This window comes from Streptopelia decaocto (assembly GCF_964273445.1).
Source record: "Streptopelia decaocto genome assembly, chromosome: 2".
In the NCBI taxonomy this organism is placed as follows: Eukaryota; Metazoa; Chordata; class Aves; order Columbiformes; family Columbidae; genus Streptopelia; species Streptopelia decaocto.
In genome coordinates, this window is record NC_138655.1 from 120390407 (window position 1) to 120406379 (window position 15973).

Sequence of the window (15973 nt, forward strand, 5' to 3'; positions counted from 1 at the left end):
CATTAAAGTGCCCGATTTATTTCTCGCAGCGTCCTCACCGCCGGTCCCCTCACACCTGCGGGCTGTCGGGCAGGGAAACCCTGCGGACGGCTCCCCCCGCTCCGGTGCGCCCGGCCGTGCCCCGTCACCCGCCCTCCCTCCCCCGCCGCAGGAGGTGTCGGACCAGAGGCGCCGAGGGTATTAATAGGCGCCCCGGAGGTACCGACCGGGTGGCTGCGGGCGTGCGGGGCGAAGGCTGCGGGCTTGGCTTGGGCACAGGACGGCTCGGCGCGGGAGCAGTCAGGGCCACGCCGGGGAGGTGCCTCTCCTCTCCTCCTCTCCGGTCCGCACCCGGCTGCCACTGCGAAGGCGAGATGGAGGGTAAACGCTGCTGGGGCCAGAACCGCCTTCTCTCCCTCCTCTCCCGCCGCTTCAACGGGGCTGCGGCCGTCGGGGCGGCGCCTTCTCGGCTGGGCGGAGGGGCTCGGGTGAGGGAGAAGGGAAGCGCCTTGCTCTCTGCCCAGCTCGGGGCTTTTAACCCCTTCCTCTGCTGGCTGGCGGGGGCTCCCGGAGCTTCCCAGCCCTGGCTACCGGCGGGCCCGGGGAGGAGGGAGATCCCGGGGCAGAGGAGGAAGCCAGGGTCGGTTCGCAGACGAGGTGCGGGAGGGGTAGGACTGCTTTCGCTACGGGTCCCCGCCGGTTCAGAAACTTCCCCAGTAGCATGTGAAGAGGAATAGAAAGGCTGCCTGTTGAATATCTATCTATAACCTGCTTTTGTTAAAGTACAGCAGAGCATAGCCAGAACAGTTTAATAAGGTATAGAGTTTGCAATTATTATAAAAGCATTGCAGCATAGTATTTTGTTGAAATAAATGATCTTTAAAGAGTGGTGCCTTCTTTTTTTCTTTTTCTTTTTCTTTTTTTTCTTTTTTTTTCCTCTTATTTTCCTCCTCAGGCACCAGAATAAAATAGGCATGGCAATATGGTGATTTACCTTGGAGGAAAAGGTCTCAGGAAGGAAGGAATTAATGCTGTTAACTTGTTTACCTGCATTAACAGGAAGGCATTGCATCATTATGTGAAGAAAAATAAAGGTTGACCATATGTTTATGACAGTTGGGAACATGAAAGACCTATGGCTAATGCAATGAGACTTCTGGAGAAGCTTAGAAAATGCAGAGACTAAATTGTGGTATGCTTAGGCTTTAGCTATGCTATTATTTGTAAGGTTAAGAAATGAGGAATTCCTTGATCTTTTGAGTGGAAACTGGTTGCTAAGTCAGAAAATGGTAAAAGCATTTTCAGATGGCTGTCCTCTCTCCCAGAGATCCATATTCTTGATAAGAATTTCTCCACTTACACCAAATTGGGAATTTCTTATGAAAACAGTCAAAAAGTCTTGGGACCTACTATGTTTCTTTTAGTTTTACCCTAAGCATGGATAAGACACTAAAAAAGGTTTTACTGCCAGGTTAAGAAAGTCTCCTAGCTTGTCTCCCAGAGGTTCAGTGCCTTGCGTTCATGTGTGACCCAAGTCATTAGCACTTAATTGGTGGAAATCTCCAAACAAAATAATGTATTTGAAATAAAGCTCCAGAAACTTAATATTTTAAGAATGATGTCTCCATTTTGCTTAATTTGATGTAAATTGAATGGGCGTTATAAAGTTATGTGACAATTCTAGCGTGTGTTAAATGTGTTCTAGTGTGCATAGTGGTTTAAGGCTGTACTGTGCAAGTAACAACAGCTGTACTGTGTGAGTAGCAGGAGCAGTACGGTATGAGTGGCAGCAGCTCCAAAAGTGATTTGCCTCAGATGCAGCTTACCTTAATATCCTCTGCCATGACAACACCAAAGATAAGCTTTTAGTGGTCACTAAGATCGAGATCCTGGTGTTTTTTGACTGGGTAGTAGTGTTCTTGTTCAAATATTGCCTGAAGTATGCTACCAAAAGTCTAATTTCCTTCCAAAACCATTGGCTTGTGCTGGTGAGAAAGAATGTGTTTAGTGATAATGTGATCTCCATCCTTGTTGCTGCAGGTTTTCTAGTCTCTCTGCCTTATTAATGAGTAGCATCTGTAACTTCTGCATACTTTATCTCTACTGAGAAATTCTTTATTCTCCCTGTCGTCTCTTCCCTTTACCTTTGGTGATTTGCTGTGTTTTCTGCCAGGTTCTATCTGGTGAATGAACTTGACACGAGTGGGATGATGAAGGCTGCATTGTAGCCTTTTCCACAAGTGTTCATTGTTGCCTTATTCATGAATTTGGGTGATTTGGGATCTGGGGAAAGATTTTGCTCCTGTTCTCTTGAACTATTGGAGAAATGGAACTCTTCTTGAAGCAGTAAGGTCTTTGCTGCCTGCTGAAAGCTTTTTTTTTTTTTTCTCCTAGCAAGTGTGAATCCACAGTTAAAACCAGACCTTCTGGGTTGATCTATGCAGTTCTCCTTTCAGTACTGATTTTGTGTACTCTTAGCTTTTAAGGTTATATGGGAAAACATCTATGGGAAAACATGAATGCACCTGCTTGTTGCAGCAGTAGCATTGTGTTTGCTTTGCACAGCTGGAACAGGTGCCAGAGTGGACACAGCTGGAGTGGAGACTTGGATGTGCATAGGGTTACCCTTGCAGTGGCTGCTATGGTGAACACAGTGGGATTATTCTTGGGGCACAACACTGGGGTGTGGGCTTTTGTTTTGTTTTTCAAATATATATGTATTTTTAATCACCCTGAATGTATCAGAAAGTGACCACTTGAGAGGTTCATCTTACTTCATGCTAATTGAGCCTAATTTTTCTCAGACATTACCACCACTGTCTGCAAGGGCAGCCTCATTGACTATGTAGGGCTATGAGCAAGCAGATTTTCTTAGGCCATGCTTCCATTAACAAAAAAAAGATAGCAAAATCCCATTAATGAGAAGGAGTCGAGTAGTAGATCCCTACTCCTAGCTGCAAAAATGAACCTTGACTGAGTATATCCTTTGGTCATTTGCCATTACAGTAGCTCTCTGAGGTTGTGGCACTTAGAAGGCCTGGAGAATTCTGTATCTCCAGAAAAACAAAACAAAAGAACAAACAAATAGATGAGACATTCCCCTGTGGGGCATAAAGGCTGAGTTTGTTAAGGAGAATCTCAAGTTAACTAGCTCATCAAGTACAACAAACAGAGCTGGAGCTGGAAACCACAAGAGGAAGAAAGAAGCCAGCATTTATGCCATATGTTGCTTTTTAACTTCTGAATTGCTGGCTGCTCGGTGTGTATATGGTCTGTTTGGGATGTTATGTGGTTTGCGTCTGCCAGCAGACTGAAGAGATGAGTCAGCAAACAGTTATTTCATATAAGATGTTGCTGTGTTGCCATCTCAAACAGGTGTAATGTGAAGCATGGTGAAACATACTGGAAGTTAGGGTGACTTTAAGGCTCCGGTAATGTGACACTCGGGTTAGTATTTTGGTCAGAGTGGAGGGATAGGATCTCTCCCCTGGCTTAAAATCTGATCTGATAAAGATACTAGAATCTTTGCTAGTATCACTTCATCAGAGGAAGGGAGACATCGGTTTGCAAGAAATGAACTTTGCATCAAATAAAGCCATTCTGTGTGAGTGCATTCGTTGTGCTTTAACATAAATAAGATTTTTCTTGGCAGTTACTGAACATTTAGTGAAGAAGCTTAATTTGACATTTGAGAAGTTCAATAAATAATTTTTCTTTCTTGATTAAGCCATTTTTTGAGCTGCCACTTATGCAACCAAGAATTGCCACTTTTTAATGCACTGAGAGATCTTATTGCATACTGATTCAGCTATTATTGCCTATTAAACAGTTTAGATTTCATGTGCCTTAATTTTCATGCCTTTGATTATTTTAAGCAGCCTGCTTCTTAAAAGACCATTTGTATTTCTATAAGCATTTGTTACATGCTCAAGACAGAAAAAATGGACACATTCAAGTAGATGTCTTTGTATTACTCTGACTTCCCCTTCACAGTCAGATTTGGGATAGTCAGTCCTAAGGCTCATCCCAAGTCTCTACAGAAACTACCTCTTCAGGCTTTGCAAAACAACCAAGAGTTAAATCTTTTTTGATCTTTTTCCTCTGTCTTGTGCCACCAACTGTAGAGGTTGCTGGAGGTGGTTTTTGCAAAACATTTTTAGCTCAAGGATACTTGGCAGGACATGGCAAAATTGGGGCCATTTCCCCCCTTTTTTATTCTCCCATCTGTGTAGACAAGTTATCTTCTTTTAACATTAATGGGCTTTATACATGTGTAATGAGGGAATAATAAATCTAAAAGACAAATGGTTGTTGCTTTGTGACATGTCAGCGGAGGTCGTATCATGATTATTGTCGGGGCTAGTCTAGGGATAATAAAAGGTGACTTTGACCTGGTTCAAATGTGTGTATGCTCATCTTTATCACTGTTTCTTGAGTATATGTGATCTTGATTTTTTTTTTGTTTGTTTGTTTTAATGAAAAACTTAACAAGCGACATCAAATAGAGGTGTCTTTAAAGAAAAAGTCACTGGACCAGAAGTTTTTCAGTGCCATAAATATGATGACAAAATTGGTTCTTAGTGACCAAGGTCTTTTGTCAGTGAAGTAGCAATAACTCTACAAAGCAGCTGGTCAAATCTAGACAATTTGGAAGAGCTTTTGGCTCTAAAGCTTGGGTGTCTCTGCCCTTTGTCATGTCTTACCTTATGTAAGCTGAAAAGCCTCATGAATATGATCTTATCCATTGGCAAATGTCAGGGTTTCAACAAGAAAGGTTGTCTCATAAGCAGCTTGGCATCCCTCCACTAGTTACACAGGACAGCTGGCATCTAATTGAGCTTCTTAAACTCATTTTTCTCCAGTAGACCTGCTCCATTGTCCAGGGATTATTGAGTTCCCTTTGGGGCCAATATATCATGTTAAAGAGCTGTTACACCTGCCTGCAGGGGAAAGAGCAAGCAACAAATGCTGTATGTACCTGGTATTTGGTTTCAATGCTGATCTCAAATGATGGGTTAAAGTTTTGGTGTGGTCAAAGAAAAACCCCAAACCCAATTAAATTATCCACCTTCTGCCTTCCTTAGAGGAATAATGGAAGACTGGAATCATGGGTGCAGTCAGACTGTTCATGGTGTGGGGTGTCTCTTTGGGCCTTTTTTGGCTGCCATGCTGGGGCAGGAATCACACGGTGTCATTGGTGAGGCCAAGCATGCATAGCATGGTCAGATTTGTGCTTCTACCAGGCATCATCCAGGCTACTGCCCTCAAAAAAAACGATCAATGTTGTCTGCTGGGACTTGCCAACATGTATTGTCATCCAGGAGCTTGGCCTCTTGCAGTTCAGGAGTGATTTCCCAAAAACACATAGGAAAAACAAGACAGGTATGATCTGAAGTGATGGGTCCAGAGCCCTGCTGGGTCTTCACCTGTGTGACTGGTCTCTGCTGATCTGACCAGTAATGTTTTACTAGACTGTGCAAGGTGGATTGCTCCATTTTGAAAGAACTACTTCGCTATACAAAATATGCTAACAAATTATGAGTGTCTACGTAGGAACTAGTTCAGAGGATCTAGTGGGCTGGAAAGTTACATGCTGATTTACTACGCACTAACTTCCCTGTCTTAGTAAATAAGGGCATATCTCAGAGTAGCATTTAGACAAATTAGTGAGCAGTAACTGGAAATCCTTTGTAGGAGACAGAAAATATGTAGGTGTTTGTGATGTTAAGAAAAAGTGAGAGGAAAAAAAGTTGTTTTGACTGTAACTTGAATGTAGAGGTAAAACTTTCTAAAATGAAATTTAGACTTTTCATCTATTTTTACACTTTAACTTGCATCAAATCCCAGAAAACTCAGTGTTAGTAAATTACTGCTTTCTTAGTTGATATTTTGAAAGATGAGTTAAAAATTGTTTTTATATTATGACTAAAAATATAGCTCTTGCATGAAATTACAGGCTGTCGCGAACCTTTTAAATCAAGTTGTAGGACTTCCATTTGGAAAAATGCAATTGTATTTTCACTTCAATTTTTTCCAGTGGGAAGCCGAGAAATCTCAGGGATTCTTTATATTCTATGTTGGTCACATGTGTATTTGTAGTGACAAATACACTGTCTGAACTCAGCCTCTTGAAGTTGTAAACTTTGCTATACTATACACACTGCCCGTGATTGACTTGGAAGCTGCAAATATATTCACTTTTCCACAGAAAAAGGAAAGTTCATTAAATGTTCATTATCAATGCACAACTTCTAATTAAAATTAAAGTCATTTTGTTTCTCAGATGCTTCCTATGGTATTGGCAGATGTTAAAAATTAGGACATGTGAGCTGAGAGAATCTTATTGGGGTCAGGGAGCTGGGATTTCCATGTCATAGTTGGCATCTGCCGTTTCTCAGTTTCGCATCAAGGTGGATTCCAATTTTCCGGAGTATTTCTTCTTAAATGAGAATGTTACAGCAGGATTCATTCCTGCAGTTATTTGGTTAGGGCATTGAGAAGTCATTATTAAATATTAACATAAATTCCTGAGATTTAGCATGAAAATTCCTGATCCTTGTTTCTTAAGTTTTGTGTGCTTTTTTTCTTTCTTTTTTTTTTTTTTTTCCTAAGTATATCCTGCTTAGTGCTGTCATGTATAGGAAGCACTTGGCATGCAGTGCCAACACAACGTGTCGTGAGTGTTCTGTTGATAAGGCTACCCCCTCAGGACTCTGGAAACACCTCTGAAAGCAGAACCTCTCTCCTAGTGTGAACTTTGCATACCCTGACAGATATTCATTGCTGGAGTTCCCCTCCAGATTTCAATCTCTCCTTCCAGCCTTTCCTTTCAGAATGGGAAATTCAGGTGTAGGAGAAGAATAGGACTCATTTGTTGTACTGTTGCCCTTCAGCATTAGCAGTGAGCTCAAAGGGTCTGTTGAGTGGCCTTTGAGCCCAGACACAAGCACTTTTGTTTTCCTTGGGTCTTGCTCTATGAAGCTCATGTTTACATTGTTGGTGGATTCCTGTCCACCAGGGGCTGTTGCAAACCCTCTGAAGGGAAGCACCCAACTTATTTGCTCTCCACAGGCCTGGTCCACAAACTTGCAAAACAGGAACACGTAGTATAGGGGTAATTACACAAGCCCTACCATACCTCTTTTTTTCATATGGATGGCTTTGCCAGAACACCAAGTCAACATGTATACTGGATTCTAAGAAACCTGCACCTCCTTTACTTGTCAACAGGCCTGAGAATTCAGTTTACTAAACACCAAGGTATTTTGCCTTAAAACTGAAGTGGCTTTACTTCAGTCACAAACATACAGAAAGCAGTGATAAAGGAAAGAAAAATGTCTTTAAAGATGGTATGTATACCAAGGGACTCAAATAGCTGCATAGTACAGGACAGGTTTGTGTTTTAATGCTTTGATACATGATGTGGTGCCACAGTAATCCATTAAACATGGTGGTGTGGAGTCTTGACACTGAAGTTCACTTGTTTTCTTTTGCTAGACACAGTGAAAGAAAATACTGAGGTCTTCTGAAAGAAGAACCATTATTAGATCATACAGAGTGAGAAATTTGAAACTTGTTTCAGATGGCTATTATTATTGTATTTGTTACAGAGCAGAAAACAGCCTTTGGTCAAAGCCAGCCTTTTTCATTCACTTGAATATTCAGTGGTGCTCATACAGTGTAAGATGAACGGGATTTGGCTCTGACATTCCATCACAAGCTACTCGTTCACAACTACCCCCTTCTGCTTCTGCCTTTTGCTTGTGAGAAGTAAATCTTTCTAGGCTTTTTATTCTACCCTCCCAAATGTTGTCAGAACATGCCAAATACAAGACTCCAGTTTCTTCTTGTAGTGCAAGAATTTAGCAGTGAAAGTTTCTACATGTTTATGGAAACACAGTTGCAGCTTTTAAAATACTTGGTAGTGCTTACATAAAGATACAGAAAAATCTGAAAAAAAAGTTTATTTTTTTCTGTGTGTTATTTCAGCTCTGATTCATTTGCGTTTTCTGCTGGGAAAATAATATTGATCATAAAAATGAAATGCTGGTTGGAAATCCTTAGGCTTCTATAATAGAATATTTCATTCAGGATGAAATGTGAGAATTATGGGCTTGCTTCTGCCGCTGCTGAAGCCAGTGGCTAAAATGCCCGATTGCCTTCAATTGCGGCAGAATCGAGTCTTCTCTTTTGCAGAAGGATATCTGGAACAGTCAATAGTCCTTCATTCCTGATTTAAAGCACTTCCATTTGGTAAAGATTTAGTTCTGTTTCAAGCTTGGAGCCATTTGGCTGAAATTGCATTTGATATATTTTCTGGAAGTCTGTTTTCTGAGCCTGCTTAGGAATCTGTTTCTGTATTCTTAAACAGAAAAGAATGTATTTATTGCAGCCATGTCTCTAGATTGTTTGCCTATTATGTTTGGAAACAAAAAAGGTACATGTGACAACAAGCTGTTTCTATGAAGTGGGCTTCATCAGGTGTGTTTGAGGCAGATATGCAGAAGGTGCAAAATTCTTTGAAAATAATGTTTTGAGCATTTGGGGTATGTATGTGGGTTTTTTTTAAATAGACAGCATGAGCTAACAGCTCATAAAGGCTGTGTGTGTTTTTTAATTTGGATGCTGACCTCTGAGAAGGTGTTAAAGGCATACTATTTATCTTGGGTACTGTGACATAAAAATTGGACCTTGAATCTTTCTGGAGGTTCACCCACTTAAAACATAACAAATTGGTCATAGGATCCTTTGAAAAATGTGATAAAAAGAAAAAAATGTTATGGAAATTCAAACTTTTATCACCGACTTACTTGTCCTGTTCAAGGCTTTTAATGCAACCAAGAGGAAACAAGTGGTGGATTTTGGTGGTGGTTTGTTTGTTTGTTGGTGTTTTGTTTTTTTGTGTGTGTGGTTGGTTGGTTGTTTTGTTTGTTTTCTTTCAGTAAAGAGGAGTTTGGAATTCTCACAAGAACTCCAGAAGTCAGACAATTCAACTAGAAGATTATGTATCACAGAATCACATAATGTTAGGGCTTGGAAGGGACCTCAGAAGATCACCTAGTCCAATCCCCCTGCCGGAGCAGGAACACCTAGATGAGGTTACACAGGAAGGCGTCCAGGCAGGTCTTGAATGCCTCCAGAGTAGGAGACTCCACAACCCCCCTGGGCAGCCTGTTCCAGTGTTCTGTTACCCTCACTGAGAAGTAGTTTCTTCTCAAATTTAAGTGGAACCTTTTGTGTTCCAGTTTGTACCCTTTACCCCTTGTCCTGTCATTGGTTGTCACCAAGAAGAGCCTGGCTCCATCCTAGTGACACTCACCCTTTATATACCTGTAAACATTAATGAGGTCACCTGTCAGTCTCCTCTTCTCCAAGCTAAAGAGCCCCAGCTCCCTCAGCCTTTCTTCATAAGGGAGATGCTCCACTCCCTTAATCATCTTTGTTGCCCTGCGCTGGACTCTCTCCAGCAGTTCCCTGTCCTTCTGGAACTGAGGGGCCCAGAACTGGACACAATATTCCAGGTGTGGTCTCACCAGGACACAGGAGTTGCAGTAAAATCTTGAGGGATAAGAATAGTGTATATATCCAACAGTGGTTGGCAAAACCTGAAGACCTTTACCTCAGAACATGTGTATATTTTGGGGCTTGATTTAGCTGCTGATTGTGAAATAGTTGTTCCTATTAATTTCCAATAATATTCTTGTGGTATGTTCCAGGGCAGAACTTAGCTCAGCAAGTTCAGATTGAAATGGTAAGTGGTAACAAAAAAAATATTGAGAAAGTGGTAAATAATTGTAGGTTGTATTACTTCATGAAATATAATGTAGGCTAAATTCTGAACTCTTTGCTGGAGCATTACACAGGTAAAATACTGTTGAAATGAAGGTCTTTCCCCTCCCTTCCTTCTGACCTCTCTGCTTTGCCTTTTATAGACTGTGCCTGAGGCCCAACACAGATGTGTTGGGACTAGGGGTAGAATATTGTCCATTTTACAGACGATGCTCCACAAGGTGTCCTGTGGTGACTGTAAAATTGGGTGTAGAGGTGCTTCAAATAGGGAACTGTTGTTAGACCCCTAAGGACCTGGTAAAAAAAAGTAATGTAAAGTTCTGCTTTTGATTTTCACAGAATTTCTGGAAGAGATCGTTGTAAAGCCATGGAAGTCCTCATATCACATCTTTGTGCAAAAGTGTCAGAAGTAGCACTGTTGGAGTTACCAACAGAAAGCTTTTGCACAGCTCTGGTTCTAGCAGAGACCTGAGAGGTGGAGCAGAGCAAAAAAGAACAAAGAGTTAGAGTTCCCTTGCTTCACTGTTTTTGCTTCTTGTAACCAAAGGAAATATTGATGTCTGTGCTCTGTAATAGATATTTGTCTCCTGTATAGTATTTTAGATCCTGTCCTCTTTCCCATACAAACAAAACACCTTTGACATGCATCAAGATGGTAGCATCTCCAGGTGATGCTGAGGCTGAGATTCTTTTTTTGTGTCCATGTTAAACTCTGGTTAGTACTTAAGATAATTAATATAGCTATTTATGCATCAAATAACTAACTCAATCCAAATATGGTCTCTATTCTGTCTGCCCGAAGATCTGATGCTGTCCAATTCCTTAATACCTGGTGGTTTAAGTCTTGTAAAGTTGGCCTACTAGCATGTGTTTTCAGAGAGAAATCTCTGACTTTTTCAAAGCTGCAGCTTCTGTACAGTGTCTCTGCTGTGGTATGCTGGCAAGAATGATGAGAACTGACATTTTTTATGTCTATGATTTTCCCCCTTTGCCTGTTGAATATATAATACTGTCTACCTGCTTGTTCTGTATCTGTCCCACAAGAGCATTTATGCCTCTCCTATAACAATGTGCTGAAGGCTACTCTGTTCAGAAAAATTCAGTATATTGCCCCTTTTGGATTAGAAATAGGAGTAATTTCAGAAATGCAGAGGGTCGGGGGTCTTGTTTTTGTCATCAGCATTATGGGAAGCCTAAGGTTCCATCTAATGTTAGAATTGGATCTTGCTTGTCATATCTCTCCTGATAAGTTAAAGTAAACTGAAAAGTTTCTCTGAATCATCAGTAAATAAAAGCTCATGGGATTGACAGGGTTTTTTTCAATCAATGGACTTAGAAGTCATACACCTTTCTAGGCAACATTGTTTTTCTTCTATATCCTCCTGTGTATGAGGAACTGTAATTACGATAAGTGTGATGAATGTGTCAGACTGCAGTGTCTGGCAGTCTTCTGGAAATTCAGTTGTTTAGTTAGACTGGTGAAAAAGCTATCTTTCTTCTGTGCTTTGTAACTGAAGCAAAAAGTAAAGCTGTTTCAGAAATAGAATTTTCTCCTTCATACATCTTTACCATTCCACCATCCTCTCGGTGGTTGAAGAAAACCTATCAAGGCAATGGTGCCTGGCTTCATAGGCCTCAGCTATTCCAAAGCAAGATCAGTGGACAGATGCTGTCTGTAACCCAGATAATTTGGATACGGTAGTTACTGCTTCTCCTTTCAGCGCTGTACTGTTTCAAATGTCTCTTCCCTTGATATCTCCAAATGTCTCACTTTCATCTTTATCTTCACGTTGATTAAAACTGGAGTCCTGATCTCACCATATGAAATCAATACATGAAACAGATACGTGGTTGCTGCTGTTGGCCAGTGTCTTTTAAGTGTCTTGGATGTGCTTTCGGAAGCAGCCATGTGCTTATGGAACACTTCAGGAGAGAATATCTGGTAGATAAAGGTGAGGGAAAGGAAAGAGATCATTGTAGGAGAAGTGAACAAACAAGATAATCTGCACAACAAATTATTGTAATTAGTAACTGAGGTTACTTATTAGGCTAAGGGCAGAAAGAAATACAGGTATGTGATATTGACAGCAATCTCAAAAGGTTTTATCTTCATAGAGTGTGGGTCACACTTTGCAAAGGACACAGGACAGAGCAATAGGACTGGCTCATGGGAAACAGCAGCATGAGGATATAGGAAATGAAGCTGGAAATTATTTCATGAAAAAAGGGGAGCAGGAAGGATGGGAAGGGAGGGAAACATGTGGAGGGAAACATTTTTAGCTAAGAAAAGTGCCTGTTATCTTGCACTTTATTTCTTTTTACCAGCTGTATCATGTTCTGGGCCAGAAATATATTTTCCTCTGTGTTTGGAAGGTGCCTTGCATGCTTTTGTATGCTATGGAAAGCAGTATATAGCATACAGTAGGCTATTATTTCATAAATAATAACAATCTAGGTTTGAAGTAACATGTTGTCAGTTTTTGTCTCTAAAGATTTTCCCACCAAAATCTAGGATTTTTGGGCATATGAAAAGTTCATGTGAATTTTTCCTTTGGTTGACTAAGTCTTCAGCAATTGAATAATATTTTTTTAGTTTATTATTTAGTTGTCCAGGCTTTGCTCTAATGGTGAGTTATTTATCTTACAGTTGGTATTTGCAAACAGGAGATGGCCCAGAAGAAGAAGAACGCTGTTTTGGTGGATGGGGTCATCCTAAATGGTCCGATAACGGACTCAAAAGCAGGAGAGAAGTTTGTGGAAGAGGCCTTTAAGGTTATAATGGAAGAAGTCATCCAGAAAGCTGATGATATAACACAAAAGGTAAAACCATAGAGTGTTGTTGAGAATTTGTAGCAGAGGTAACAAACAGTCAGTCAATAGTTTTTTGTTTTTGTTTTTTGAGCTGTAATTTATTGTACTTTAAGTAGTCTCAAAATTGCTTCTAGTCTGTGTCTGGCTCTAAAATAAAAAGACAGCCTTACAAATTAAGAGAGATCATACTATAAAACCTTTCAATAACATAATTGGCATACATATTTGCCAGAAAACAATGATTTCTTTTTTTTTTTTTTTTAATTTCAGAGTACAGTGTTCACTTTCTTTGAGATGACAAAAGAGTGTAGGGATTTTCTTGTTTGGGGTGGGGGGATTTATTTGGTTGCTACTTGGGGGCACTGGTAATGGTGGAAGAACAGTGGATGTGGAACTACTGTGAAAGGACAACATGATGAAATTGCTACAGCTTTCACAGAACCCCTTCTCAAGAGGCTGTATGGGAAGAGGAACTGGAAATAAATCATGCTTGCCTCTGGGCATGAACTGGTTGCTCCCACCCCTTGGCAGAACATAATCTGAAAAAGCTGTCATTACAAGTCTTTAGCTAAGGACAGAAATTGTCCTGCAGGCCTCTTGCTTTTCTGCCTTCCAGCATTCCCCACTCAAATTTTTATGGTCAAGCAATGCCTGAGACACAATAAATCCAAGATCCTATGAAACCAGTTTACCAGAGATATTTTCTGGTGACGTGCTGCCCTGCAATGCGCAGTTCAGCAAAACCAGTGCTGAATGTGTTGCTTAGCTTGTACTTTTATAACCTCTTCCTCTTGGCTAAACAGTTCACTGCTGGTGTCTCCCCGCCTCCCCTTCACTAGGTTTGTGAATGGCGAGCCCCTGAAACGCTGAAGCAGATTCTTGACCTGGAAGTGAGGGACACCGGAGAATCTCATCAGAAACTCTTGCAGCTCTGCCAGGATGTCATACAATACAGCGTCAAAACCAGTAGGAATATGGTTTCTAGTAAAGTTATTTTGCATGTTAACTCAACAAGACAGGATAATGTTTACAAAGTTCTGTCACCTTTCAGGAAACCAGGGGTGTGAATGTTTGCATTCTGCCCGCCTATACAAGTGTGCAAACATTTGGCCACGTTTCCATTGTTCGGCTGAATGCTGGTCACCACAGGTTTGACTAAAATGTGTAATCATGGCAAACTAATTGAAAACTAATTCCTGTAATGGCATTGACATCAATGGTAGGTTCCATCATTTTGAAGTCTTGTGAAAGTCACTTAGACAGGTATGATTAAACAGTCAAGCAAAGCAGGCAGGAGAAGGAGCTTTGTGTGTGACTGTCTGCTGTCTGAGTGGCGAGGAGCAGAATCGCCATCGCTGCCCTTCTGTGAACAAGAATACAGGCTTAGTGATGATTATCCTCCATTTACTATTGCTCTTTTTGAGCGATGGTCTTATAGGGTGTTAATTTGCTGATAGGCAGTAATTCTTGTTCCAGATGTAGTGAGAAGAGAGCCTGCAGTGTTTCAGAGACAGTGCACCACACCTCTGCAGGATTAGTTCTCTACAGCTAACCTTTTCTGCAGCACATATACTACAATTCAGTCTTAGTGAAAAGGGATGAACAACATCTGTTCAGAAAATAGTGCTGTGGATCAGTAGGTCAGGATTTCAGATGTGACATAGCTTAGGCTGTGTTTTGGAAAGTGAGAAGGACATTTGATATAGTTAGTTGTGCATTTCCAGGACATGTTCCCTGCTGCAGTCACTATTGCTACAAAGTATAACTAAAACAATTTTGAGAGTTAACTGTGCCTTTGAAAACTGTAGAAAAGTAGCAATACTTATCTATGAGGGAGTGCACTAATAATATGCAGATATAATTAATGAGTTACTGGAAATGTTCTGTTTATCTTCCTTTGGCACATGGCCTTTAGATTTTAATTTGTTACACTGTCTCACCTTAGAAAGGATGTTATGTATAAAAAGTATGCTGTGCAAATAGACTTTGATGGAAGTATAAACATTTATAGAAGCCCCAGATATAATTTAAATGGAGCCATACAGTTTATCTGGTTTTGCATGTGGAAGTACTATGCTGCAGATTAAAATTTAGGTGGTGATCTCACTGCTGAACTGACTGTTTTTATAGTCAGCAATAGCATAGAATTTTCTCATAATTAGTTGTATCTCAGTGTTTCAGGGCAGGTAAACGTGTTCTTTTAACTTGTTCTTTTAAGTCTGCAGCAAGGTTTTCTGAGCTGTTATACTGCCTCTCTCAATATTGAGACTTTGGTGGCAGCACAGGCATAGCTGCCTGGGATTAGCAGGTTTTCTGTATTCTACTGTTTAGCAAAATTTAGCTGACCGTCCATTGTGGCCTCTCAAGACCACTGTTAAAAGCCACTCGCTATAGCCAATTGTCAATCCCTTTTCCTTTTTTGATCTGTAAAATCTGTGGACAAGCCAAATTCATTCTGTGCACTACTTACATCTTTCAAACCTTCTCTTGGAACATGGAAATGTTGATTAAATTTATTTTCAAAGGGTTGTCTAACCTAAGAAAAGGACAGTAAGTCCAGAAAATACTGAGAGAATTATGGAGTGAATTGTGGTTTTCTGTGATCAGTGTTCAACTGACAGGGTCTGTGATATATTCTTTTTTCATATATATCCTGTCATTGCTTGCTTTTTATCTGTATTTTCAGGTCATCCAAGATTTTTCAATCAACTGTATGCTGGAATAGATTATTACTCATTAGTGGCTCGTTTCATTACGGAAGCGCTGAATCCAAGTGTGTAAGTGTAATTCTTTGTCCTCTTGGTGATGAATTAACATTATTTTTGGAATAACAGCTTTTTTTGCTTCCCCACCCCTTCTGATTTCTGTTTTCAGTGCTACAGAGGTGGTAGGAATTGTGCAGGAATTTGGGAGAGAAAACAGTCTGAATTGTCTGAGTAGCTCACCAGAAGGTTGGCTGATCTGATGAGGCCTTTTGTTCTGCTTCGTCAGATGGAGCTTAAAAGGAGAGATGTCTTTCAACATGTTTAAACCTAGACTTCTATCTTCCTTAGTGCTTAAAAATGAATTCATCAGACTTACTCAGTTGTTTGTTTCCCTTGAAGCATTCTCCACAGAGTTACCTGTCTACTGTTTACTTGCAAATGCAAAGCCTAACCAGAAAGTAATTGTTGCTTGCAATAGATCATTATGGCTGAAATTTAAGCATGTGACCTACATTAAAAGTAAGCTCTGATGTATTGCTTTGAGAGTGGAAGTGTCAATGGGATGCTGTCAGGAACTAAGCAATTACTGCACTGGGTCAGATCCATAGTGATTTTAGTTTAGTAGTTCTGCTGATGGCAGTCAGCTTCTGATAGATTAGAGAAAGGTGCAAGAAACTTTTATCTAGTCT

The 15973-nt window shown here is 40.6% G+C and overlaps 1 protein-coding gene across 1 annotated transcript in view; it reads left to right on the plus strand.

Moving 5' to 3' along the window:
- The first annotated feature begins 231 nt into the window (after positions 1–231).
- The window catches only part of GADL1 (glutamate decarboxylase like 1), a 76813-nt gene continuing 61071 nt past the window's right edge, over positions 232–15973 (plus strand). The window contains exons 1-4 of the mRNA XM_082044489.1: positions 232–360; positions 12416–12588; positions 13419–13545; positions 15266–15356. Coding sequence (XP_081900615.1) covers positions 354–360; positions 12416–12588; positions 13419–13545; positions 15266–15356 — 398 coding nt within the window. The 5' untranslated portion in view covers positions 232–353. The remainder of the gene's footprint in view (positions 361–12415; positions 12589–13418; positions 13546–15265; positions 15357–15973) is intronic.